At 36.2% G+C, this 12,506-nt stretch overlaps 1 protein-coding gene across 1 annotated transcript in view; it reads right to left on the reverse strand.

The window, feature by feature from the left end:
• LOC135209665 (juvenile hormone esterase-like) overlaps window positions 1-11,433 on the reverse strand; it is a 13,912-nt gene extending 2,479 nt beyond the window's left edge. The window contains 12 exon segments of the mRNA XM_064242398.1: window positions 1,057-1,171; window positions 1,288-1,447; window positions 2,407-2,557; window positions 3,636-3,811; window positions 4,704-4,854; window positions 5,455-5,512; window positions 5,514-5,649; window positions 7,145-7,330; window positions 7,967-8,135; window positions 9,876-10,040; window positions 10,824-11,025; window positions 11,384-11,433. Coding sequence (XP_064098468.1) covers window positions 1,057-1,171; window positions 1,288-1,447; window positions 2,407-2,557; window positions 3,636-3,811; window positions 4,704-4,854; window positions 5,455-5,512; window positions 5,514-5,649; window positions 7,145-7,330; window positions 7,967-8,135; window positions 9,876-10,040; window positions 10,824-11,025; window positions 11,384-11,418 — 1,704 coding nt within the window. The 5' untranslated portion in view covers window positions 11,419-11,433.
• Between the last annotated feature and the right edge of the window lie 1,073 nt (window positions 11,434-12,506).

Here is a 12,506-nt window from a genome sequence, read left to right on the forward strand (position 1 = left end):
CCAGAAACATACTAGCGAACATTCGCTCGCGTTCCACGAGACGCCCATTGTATTAAAACAGATTTTCGACCAACATAGAGGCAGAACATAGCACTAGGCTTAAAGCCACGTTTATCTCAAATGTTTGAGAAAAGGAATCTTGTTTTAACCCGAATTTCGTTGGAAATGGTGTCTAACATGTACCCCGAGATGGATCCGTTTAAAAGTAGCTCCTACGTCACCTTATAGTCCGTTTGAATGATAAAAAAAGGTAGATAACGTATTCGTTGAACCTTTACAGTAAGTCGAATGCGCTGCTCTTCCAGTCAGCGAAATAGGTCTACATAAACTTTGTGTACAGAGCTATTACTACATAAGGGGCCTTATGGTGGCCCAGTTCTAACCCCTAAACTTAAATAATCTTCATCTACTCCTACAGACATTACCATAACCAATGCTTTCGAGAGATTCTTGAATTTTTACTATACCGTCAAGTCAACCAACATCCACCAAGCTCCCGATGGACGCCAGGCTTCTCGGTTTGATAACGGTTAGTGTTTGAATATCAGGGGTACGAGAATGTGTCTCTATAAATGATTCATTCATTGCATTTACTTCTGGAGCATAATTTGGCTCCACGTTTTGCCTGAACCATTAAACCTGGCTAAGTTTAACACCTATGGTACTAGTCATTTGAAAAAAGTTTACATGGTAAAGGCAAGTGGATCTTAACTGTTATGTTAATGTCTGTATTGGACTTTCATTGATGAAATAGATAAGTATATAGATAGTGGACAGATAGATAGATGTATAAACAATTAAATATAGATAAGTAAACACAAAAATACATATTGTAACTGGCATCACAGAAGAGAGAAGTAGGTTTTACTATCTACGCAAATATTAACAAGCACAACAACTATGCAATAAACCATCACATATCATACTTGATTATACACGTAAAATTCAGCAAAAAACGAAGAAAAAAACTTGTGGTAACCATATTCAACATTATTTAAAATTTTGTATATCTTAGACATAACTCACGACAACGATATTTATAAAAACAATACTCACGTCTTCCCTCGAGTCACCCTTCATGGAGGGCGTGGCCGAAATCTCGAGATAGCGGAAATCGCCTTCGGTGGCAGGCTCCCACCGGAAGCCCAGGGAATCGTCAGGCGTAGGATTCCTGTAGGATTAAAAGGAGGAGTCCTTTACCCCCCTGTATATATGGCATCATTCAGTTCAAATTCCAGCAAAAGATTAAACAAAAACACAAACAAAAGAAGGTCGACAATTCCGTACCCGTAGTAGGCGAAATTCGTCCACGCTGTTAGCATGACGTTCCTGACGAAGAGGTCCTCCGCACTGGACAACTCCAGGGGCTTGTCAGCAGGCTGGTCTGGCAGCTTCAGCAAGGGGGCCACTCGAAACAGGTACAGTAAGTCGTCGGCGTGTGGAACCCCTTACGAGGAAGGACGGAGGAGAAGAGCATATATATATTTCTATAGATTTCTCGTGAGAGTAACTTTGAAGAGAGAATTCTAGTAAAAAGAATTCATAAAAAAATTATTGCGTGTGTACTATAAATAGCAGTTACAATGACAATAACATATACAAAGCCACAATTAATTAACTTTGCAATATAAATAGCAGTTACAATGATAACAACATATACAAAGGCACAATTAATTAATTTTGCAATATAAATAGAAGTTACAATGACAATAACAATAACATATACAAAGCCACAATTAATTAAATTTGCACTATAAATAGCAGTTACAATGACAATAACGTACAAAGCTATAATTAATAACTTTGCACTATAAAAATAGCAGTTACAATGACAATAACATAAACAAAGCTACAATTAATTAACTTTGCACTATAAATAGCAGTTACAATGACAATACATAAACAAAGCCACAATTAATTAACTTTGCACTATAAATAGCAGTTACAATGACAATAACATACAAAGCTACAATTAATAATTAGCTTTGCACTATAAATAGCAGTTACGACAATAGAATATACAAAGCTACAATTAATAATTAGCTTTGCACTATAAATAGCAGTTACGACAATAGAATATACAAAGCAGCAATCAATAATTATCTTTGCACTATAAATAGCAGTTACGACAATAAAATATACAAAGCCACAATTAATAATTAGCTTTACACTATAAATAGCAGTTACGACAATAAAATATACAAAGCTACAATTATTAAGTAGCTTTGCACTATAAATAGCAGTTACGACAATAAAGTATACAAAGTTACAGTTATTAAGTAGCTTTGCACTATAAATAGCAGTTACGACAATAAAGTATACAAAGCCACAGTTAATAATTAAATTTGCACTATATAACTAGCAGTGTCAATAACAACAGTGCGAATCATTGTCTCGTATACTTACAGTGCCTACCAATCTCGATACCAGGGAAATCGCCAAAGGAGATCTGACCTCGGTGAGCCATTTCGTACCTGAAGGTTAACACGCCCTCCTCCCGGGCGTGATACGAGGTCACTACGTCGTGGCACAAGTTGAAGAACATGTCGCCCATCATCTGCAGATATGGCGGGGCGCGTTATAGTAGATTCACATCAACCATGCATGATCTGATGTCTAGGCCAGTCCCTTACGACGCTCCTGATTGGCTGTTGATAAGCCAATCACAGCACTGGAAACTCAGTCTCTCGAGACCTACGGGATACGTCTTTCAAAAGTATCCCTCAGCAGGAGATGTAGAGCATATATCCTGCCTATGTAAACTCTCTCGAGAGAGACTGAGTTTCCTGCCCAGTAATTGGCTGATTAACAGCCAGTCAGGAGCGTTGTAAGGGGCTGGCCTGGACGTCAGATGCACGGTTGATGTGAATCTACTATAGTTAAGAATGATTTTCGCAGACTGTTGGTTTTCTAGATAATATCAGATAGATCTTCATTTTTTTTTAATGTATGGACAGGATTTTTCTTATATGGCCATTTAACTTCAGGCAAATGAATAAATAATATTTGATTATTCATCAGTCACTAATACATAAGTTCGCACTGTATGTCGTAACTCACAATTGAAAATACTTACAGAATAGATACTATAAATCACTAATCTATGGTTCGTATTTTTTATATATAATTCGTAACTCACAATCGAAAATATTTACGAAAAAGATCAAAACTATAAATCACTAATATATTTAGTTCGTATTTTTTTATAATTGGTAACTCACAATCGAAAATATTTACGAAAAATATCAAAATTATAATCAATAATATATAGTTCGTATTTTTTTATAATTCGTAACTCAATTGAAAATATTTACAAAAAATATGAAAAATATAAATCACTAATATATAGTTCTCATTTTTCTATAATTCGTAATTCACAATTGAAAATATTTACAAAAACATCAGAACTATAAATCACTTCTATATAGTTCGTATTTTTTTTTATTCCTAGCTCACAATTGAAAATATTCACAGAACAGATAATATAAAGATAATAAATCACTAAGATATAGCTCGTGATATCATTCATAAATCAAAATAATAAATCACTCATATATCGTTCGTATTTTTTTATAATTCGTAAATCACAACTGAAAAAATTTACAGAACACATAAAAAACTAAATAAATATTTACCTGTGTGAATTCCTCAGCGTAGGGCAGGCCAAAGTTAGACCCTCCCAAATAGTAGTTGTAGATCTGTTTTGTGTTGCTAAGCGACTTATTCTCACTCAGAGAAAAACTTACTGGCCCCAGGGTATCGAGGTTCGCTCTCAGTTCGTCTATAAGGTGCCTCTGGGTGTTGTACATAGCTGCAAAAAAAGATAAATAAATAAATAAATAAAAAATAAAATAAATAAATAACAGATAAGGTTATTTCTATTTCAGAAGCAACGGAATTTACAAGGTGGAAAAAAAATTAGTTTAAAAACAGTTTTTTAGAGAGTGCCCGTTGCTGCAAAAAAAATAATAATTAATTAAACACTTAAAATAAATAATAAAAAAAAAAAAAGATAAGTTTATTTCGATTTCAGAAGCTACGGAATTTACAAGGTTAAGTTTGATGGAATATTTTTTTTTATTTAAAAACAGTTTTTTTAGAAAGGGCCCGTTGCTGCAAAAAAATAACAATTAATAAAACACTTAAAATAAATAAATAAAAAACAGAGAAGTTTATTTCGATTTCAGAAGCTACGGAATTTACAAGATTAAGTCAGATGGAAAAAAAATTTTATTAAAAAAATTTTTTTTAGAAGGGGCCGTTGCTGCAAATAAAAAATTAATTAATAAAACACTTTTGAAAAAATTATTGCCGTTTAACAAGCTATATAACCCCAAGAAAGGAACACTATAAAGTCGAAGTGTTATGGTAATGAGAGAGAGAGGTAGAACTATATAACTACCAGAGAGAGAGAGAGAGAGAGAGAGAGAGAGAGAGTAGGAAAATGCAGTCTAAATTCATATACGAATCATTACAGATTTTTTCTCAAAAAAAAATCCAGATTGAAAAAGATAAAAATAAATTAAAAAAAAACTACTGACATGAGCAGCAAAAAGAGCTACTAGACCAAATCAATCTAGATTAAAATAATATATATTAAAAAAATCTGCAGAAAAAAATTCTAGCCTAAAAAATATATTACTGACACGAACAACAGAGAGAGCTACTATTATAGGCCTAGGTATTCATGAGTGACGTCTTACGTTGCGTGAGACAGGCGCCTTCGTTGGCAGTGATCCCCGACATCAAGTTGACTTTGGTGTATCGCCCCTCCTTCATGAGCTTGGCTGGGTGGTCCGGTATATAATCTCCGTCCACCCTTGGCGCTGCCATAACAGGCAAAAGAAACCATTGCTGTAGGTGTAATATACAGTATATATATAATTCAGAGAAAGAGAGAAAAGGTACTAACAATACTTCATGCATAAATAAACAAAAACTAGGCAAAAAGTTAAATTAACCACCCCGAGTCATAGTAGGAATAATAAACTATTGCTGTAGTTGTTAATACAGTATATATATAATTCAGAGATAGGGAGAAAAGGTACTAACAATACTTCATGCATGAATAAATCAAAACAAGACAAAAAGTTAAATTAACCACACCGAGTCATAATAGGCATAATAAACCATTGTTGTATGTGTAATACGGTACGGTATATATTATATATATATATATATATATTATATATATATGATATTTTTATATATATATATATATATATATAACTTAGAGAAAGAGGAAAGGTATTAACAATACTTCATGCATAAATAAAAAAAAATAAAAACAAGACAAAAAGTTAAATTAATGACTCCTAACCATCAACTCTGGAGGTATGAGAAGCATTACTCGCTCATCGGAGCAGAAGAAGCAGCAGCAGCCTCACTCATATGTAAACAAACCTTAGACTAAAAAAAATGTCAAGGGAAAAAACTAATGGGTTTTGCGCTAACAAGCAAATCCTGAGACAAAATGTTGATCTTGCGGGCGTCGGCTTTCTGCAAACATTTCGAGGAAGGCTTCGCTGCCTGCGTCTAGGCTGCAGCCGACGGACGATCCAACCTTGGCGGCCCATTTCTTGTGGTCGGAGTTCGTGGCCCACGGAGCGATGGCCGATCCTGACTGCATGATGACTCCGCTAAACAGACCTCGAGGAGATAAGGCATAGTGTATATTAATTGGACATCATTCGGTTTCACGCCTTAGAGAGAGAGAGAGAGAGAGAGAGAGAGAGAGAGAGAGACTCTTGGTCTAAGTCAGAGCCTTCAACTGACAAAAAAAAAAAAAAGTTACATACATGACAGACAGAGAGAGAGAGAGAGAGAGAGAGAGAGAGAGAGAGAGAGAGAGTGGGGGGTTGGGTAAACATAGTATATAATTTAATATTCGGTTTCACACCTTACAGAGAGAGAGAGAGAGAGCGTGTTGGTGTTGGCCTAGGCTTTTGTGCCTTCAACTGATAGAAAAAAAAAAGTTACTTACGTTACAGAGAGGGATAGAGAGAGAATGTTGGTCTAAGCCAGAGTGTCTTCTACTGATAAAAAACACAGTTACACACGTTACGAGAGAGAGAGAGAGAGAGAGGAGAGTTGGTGTTGGTCGTTAGGCTTTTGTGCCTTCAACTGATAGAAAAACACAATTATCTTGTCTTCTGAACCTGAAGAAAAAAAATCAAGCCAGAGATATGTTATACTCCTCAGTACATCAATCAGTGAAAAGGCTGATTATACACTAAAGCATCTGCAATCACACCCTTTGCGTGTTGCAACTATAGTCCAGCAACGAAACAAGTCGCGAATTCTCCTCAACAACACCCTGGAGGCAAGGAAACACGCTCTCTGCTCGAGGCGTGTGTTTTTCGTGATGGGCGCATAAGATGAAATAGGAAAGTTCTTTCTGCTGACGGATATAATCCAAAGTTCACGTGGTACACTGAACTAGACTTATATATCTACAACGTGGTACGCCGAACTAGACTTATATATCTACAACATGGTACACTGAACTAGACTTATATCTACCTACAACGTGGTACACTGAACTAGACATATATCTACGGAGTTAATGTGGAATGCGATGTAAACGTTCGTATTTTAGGCGTGTGCTTGCACTCATTATCGTTATAATTATTTGCTTGAGGGGTACAATTTAATTACGAGATTGTATGAATTAGATAGAAATGTTGGCAAGCAATAGCAGAGGTGGCAATCACATTCACGCAATATGCACTCATACGAAGATTCGGTGAGTGAATTGCCGCTCTGTCAGCTTCATTTCTTTCTGGTGAGTGAAAACAACAGTTCTATTTGCTCGTACTAACTGAAGTTTGCAATGCGCTCGATAACATATAGATATCTGCTCGTTTTAATTGAAGTTTGCAACGCACTTCATAGTACTAAATGAGGGGTATGCTTTGGGTCTAATTGTGATCGACAAAAACTTGCTTTGAAGCTGAAATTATTTTATTTACACTACTTTGTCTGTTATTTTCTTGGGGATCATTAACCAACACAAGAACTGAAGCTGTTAAGTAAGGAGACCTTAAAAAATAGATAAGGGTAGAATGAAACTGAATATACAAAGCCGGAAACCACCAGATAAACAAGACACATATACCAATTTCAACTTCGTGAAGAATTTTACCTTTGGCTTTGGGCGTCAGCATCTGAAAATGGACGGACGCACCACCCGCACTCTCCCCGAAGATCGTAACCCTCTTGGGATCCCCTCCGAAGTTGTGGATGTTCCTTTGAACCCACTGCAGGGCTAAAGTCTGGTCTTTTAGGCCGAAGTTTCCGGGGATCACCGAGTCTTCCGTCGATAGGAAACCTTGGAAATTGAAAAAAGAATAAATTGGGTTTCTTGAATTTCTTTAATCATTTAATTGAGGAAATAACAAGAATTAAAGGTTCTACAAAAAAGTTTCTGAAATTAGGATGGTCTTTATTGTACAAAAACGCTGATGGCACAGTATCTACTGTAAATGTTTAACAAGATATGCAGAGCTACAGTGAAAATTAAATAAATAACAAAAACCTCAGCTTAGGTGGGGCAAATCGCAAGGTGACATTTGTTTACAAGTAAAGCAGAGAGACAGCAGAGTATAATTATTAGCAAAGATCTAGGCTGACACACTTGTTATTTTTTAGCTCTTGAAGGATTTCGACACGTAAATGCCACTCGATTGTGTTTTAAAAGCAAAACTGTCAAACAAAAATAGGTATGTACTTTTACACTTCTCTATTTTGGTCTTAACTGAGAACCCCAGTAGTTCATTCTGACTCTGTAGCTACAGATCAGCCCAAGCATAACTTAGTCAAGAGGATCTTTAGCCAAAATACTGATGTATCTTAACTTCATCAAAATCCCAATCATAGACACACACAGACGCACATACACACACACATACACACACACACAAACTGCTCTTTCCTGAGAATCCTAACTACCATTAAGGACTCTTACCTAAGAATCCTAACCTGTACTGAATGACCACGAGGATAATATCCTTATTCATTAGCACGTGAGGCAAGTACTCCTCAGCGGCGCCTCCAAAAAATCCTCCGCCGTGAATAAACACCATCACCGGAAGGGCGCTGCCCTTTTTTGTTGAGGCAACTGCATCAGCAGCAGCCTGCGAAGGGGAAGATGAAATGATTTACGTGAGTTTTTTGTCTTTTGAAGCGTAGCCTGTGACAATAGAAAACGGTGAAGCGGAGTGATGAACTATGAAAGAAAACAGGTCTAGAATAAGATACGATAATGGAAGAGTAACAAAACTCCGAAGAGAGCGATAGACTTACTTCTTAACGAACACGTAGTTATTTGGAATTTCAGTGTATACAGATATATAGGTATGTGAAATGAGTATGTATATACAGTGTATAAGTATGGGTATATATGGATATATATATATATATATATATATATATATATATATATATATATAATATATATATAGATATATATATATCGATATAATATTATATATATTCTATATATATATATAATATAAATATATATATTATATTATATATTAAATATATATAATAAATACATCGAGCTACAAATATCCTTTAATATCTAATTCACTCTACCTCGGAATTAATATTTTATTTTCATATATGCTTAACCGAAGGGGAATATTAGGCGATAATAGAATTGTCGGCGCCCAGGCGCGAACCCAGGACACCATACAAATCCAGGAACGTCAGTGAAGCTTTACCCACTCCATTTGTATGGTGTCCTGGGTTCGCGCCTGGGCGCCGACAATTCTATTATCGCCTAATAAAATTCCCCTTCGGTTAAGCATATATGAAAATATATTAATTCCGAGGTAGAGTGAATTAGATATTAAAGGACATTTGTAGCTCTCTCTCTCTCTCTCTCTCTCTCTCTCTCTCTCTCTCTCTCTCTCTATATATATATATAGATATATATATATATATTATAATATATATAATATATATACATATATTATAAATAGTAAATTCAAGTATGCTAAGCTATGAAAAAATATAAATAATTCTATTGATTCTGTATATAAATTTCATATATTGTATATTAATTTATTGTAAAAAGACCTTTAAAGTGTATGTTTTTTATAAATGAGAAAAAACTTCTTAATGAAGAGATTATAGAGAGAGAGAGAGAGAGAGAGAGAGAGAGAGAGAGAGAGAGAGAGAGAGAGAGAGAGAGAGAGCTTAGTCTAAAGCATTGCTCTGAGATGAACGTGTACTCGAAGCGCCGGCCTTGTTATATAGATACCAAAGATTATGCTCATTAATTTATTTATTTATAGAATGCATGATAAATCTAGAGAGGTGGAGGAACTTCGAGATAAATCAAGGATATAAATAAAGATGACAAGAATATGCACCAAGTGATGGAGATAACATAAAAAGAGAAGTGATTCATGAGGTCGAATATATCGAATGCTCAGACACAACAGTTATCAGTCTAGGTTCTCTATTATAATTTTTTTAATTTAACGAAAAACTAAAAAATGAAAAGTCAAATGAAACAATTAAATATGAAAGTAATATTATCCATTAGTCTAGTACTTCACACATAAATCATATAACAGTGAACCTATTATGTATAAGATTTCGTCAGTATGGGAATAAAGCTTTAAAAATATCGGGAGTAGGACTGAGATAGTGATGATATGAAGGAGAGAGAGAGAGAGAGGTGTATGTGCGCAGGTACGCATATATGTACGTATGTATACTGTAGACTCCAATAATCTCTCTTCTTTCAAGAATAAAGTTCTACTCCTTTCGGGCTATACTCACCCCAACCCCCACCCACCCACTCCTACTATTTTTCGGTACCATTATAGACCTACTGCAGAAAAATTTACATTTTGACGTACCTTCGGCAGGAACACATTCAGGTACAGACAGTCCTCCTTCCCGGGCATCTGTTCGGCCGGTATTTTAATCCCAAAGACCATGATACCGAAGGGTAAGTTGACGCATGGCGAGGGCATCTTAGACCCATCTTTGATACCCGTCCAGCCCCTGCTCGCTACGGGGTCCTGGTGCCGGGTTATAAGGAAAATGGAAGTGCATAGAATAGTAAAATGACTCTCAGAGCATTAGACAATAATCAGCAGCGTCTTTTTACTAAAATTTCTCGTCATGATTGTGTCTTCTAACTTCTAAGTCTAATAAATATACTATACTCTGTTTTTTTCCATCTGTCCATCCGCCTTGGTCGTCGCGCATGGTAACACTGCGTCCCGGGCTTTAAATAGCTACGCTATGTGTAAGTTTTAGGTAAATAAAGACATCTTGGTGTACATTTGCAACTGAAAAGTGTTTTAATAATTTACTGTATGCGAATTACACCGTTAATATTCGAAATAGGATATTATTTAAAGGCCGGGACGCAGTGTTACCATGCGCAAACACTACAGGCGGATGGACAGATGGAAAAAAACAGAGTATAGTAACTGAGGCTAAAGATAATGAATGTCGTTATAATCATTGTCCTTTCAGTCATTATTATTAAAATATTAAACCTTTCTTTAAATGCAAAACAAGACCAGAGACAAATCAATGCAATGTACAAAGAAGGCTTTCATGAACTGCACCTTCAGTCATTATTATTAAAATGATATTAAAACTTTCTTTAAGATGCAAAACAAGACCAGAGACAAAGCAATGAAATCGACAAAGAAAGCGTTTACGAACTGCACTTTGTGGCAGCTACAAATGAACGTATAGTACACATGTTCCTTAGCTTCAGAGATTAAAACCTGAAGCAGCATATTAGACAGAACCTCTTAAAAAAACAAAGACAAATAAAGAGAGAGAACCTTGAACCTAAGATCGCCCACGGGAGGCTCGGCGAACGGAATGCCGTAATAAGAGTAGAAGACTTTGCCCTCCGTCGCCTCTTCTGCCACCCCAGACACTCTGCCTCCTTCGGTGGGGATCACAGGGGCTTCAGGGGCGCTAGCTGAAGCGCTGCTCAGAAGCACGCTGATGGCGATGCTTGTCCAGATGGACGAAGCCATTCTGAAAAGCGAAAACCATGTTGGTCACAAAGATATAAGAATTAATGTGTTATGGTACTATTTACTTTCGGACAAAGGTGTTATGGTACTACCAGGACCCACTCAGTGGGTCCTGGGTACTACTATTCACTTTCGGACAAATTCTGAAAAGCGAACGCCATATTGTTCACAAGGATATAAAAAAAAAATGAAGGTGTTTGGTACAATTCACTTTGTCAAAATCTTTCTGAAAAGCGAAAACCATATTGTTCACAAGGACACAAGAATCTAGGCGTCATGGTACTATTCATTTTCGGACAAAGTCGTTCTCAAAAGCGAAAACCATGTCACAAGAATTTAGATGTTATGGTACTATTCACTTTCGGACAAAGTCGTTCTCAAAAGCGAAAACCATGTTGTTCACAATGAAACAAGAATTTAGGTGCTATGGTACTATTCACTTTCGGACAAAGTCGTTCACAAAAGCGAAAAACATATTGTTTACAAGGATATAAAAATCAAGGTGTTATGGTACCATTCGCTTTAACAGAAAACACAGAAACAAACGGCGGTGTGATAGTGATAGAAACGGTATGGATTAAACGAATTTTACTTAGCTTAGAGTCAAAAGAAGTAATTTTTTTATGTCAAAATTACATAAAAATGGCAGTACCAGTAGGCCTATTTAGAGGTCCCAGTCTTGAAAAGTCTTGTGACCATATTTTGGTCCACATCGACAAAAGTGAAAGCAAAGGTTTATTGAGCAATCATTTGTAAGCATTCCTTCCTTTTCCTCCGGGAGTTTCCTCGTAAACTCTCCTTTTATCATCATCATCATCATTATCATGTTGCTAGCGTGTCATCTTCGTAAAATAACAAACGAAAAACAAAAAACTGGGAGCCATGAAGCTTGAAATCAGCTCCTCGTCACAGCAGCAGCGTTTGACGTCATCGGAACTGCTTTTGAGCGGTTTTTTTCTTCTTTTTTTGCCGATGTGAATGAAAACTCGTCCGGTCAAATATCCCTTCTGTTCGCGTCATTGGCTTTGCCTGTTAGCAAGCTCACGTCATGACCGAACGAGACGGTCTTTTTGGACTTTCACGGCTACAATTTGGTCCAAAATGCAAGATATTGTGACTAAACAGAAATCGTTAGCGTTCGCCATCTTTCCCCCAACTAGAGTGTTTTTTTTTTATCTGCTCTGGGAGACGACAGAGAAGAGACATGGGCCTATATAATTCCATACCGCAGGCTGTAGGAGTGAATTCAAGTTATAATCGGCCCTTGTCGGTTTATATTTATCAAGTGACAAATTCTACACCTGCTTGAATACATACTACGTTTTTTTCTCTTGTATTTTTCAAAGTCAGGTACTCTGCTCTGTTGAATCTTGCAAGGCACGTTTCTTGTTTTTTAACATGTTCTTCAAGAGTTCAAGTTCATTATAAATACAATTAATAATTCAAAAGGAAGTACGCCTTCTTGACTTACAACTAGCAATC

The sequence above is a fragment of the Macrobrachium nipponense genome, chromosome 38 (genome assembly GCF_015104395.2).
Source record: "Macrobrachium nipponense isolate FS-2020 chromosome 38, ASM1510439v2, whole genome shotgun sequence".
Lineage (NCBI taxonomy): Eukaryota > Metazoa > Arthropoda > Malacostraca > Decapoda > Palaemonidae > Macrobrachium > Macrobrachium nipponense.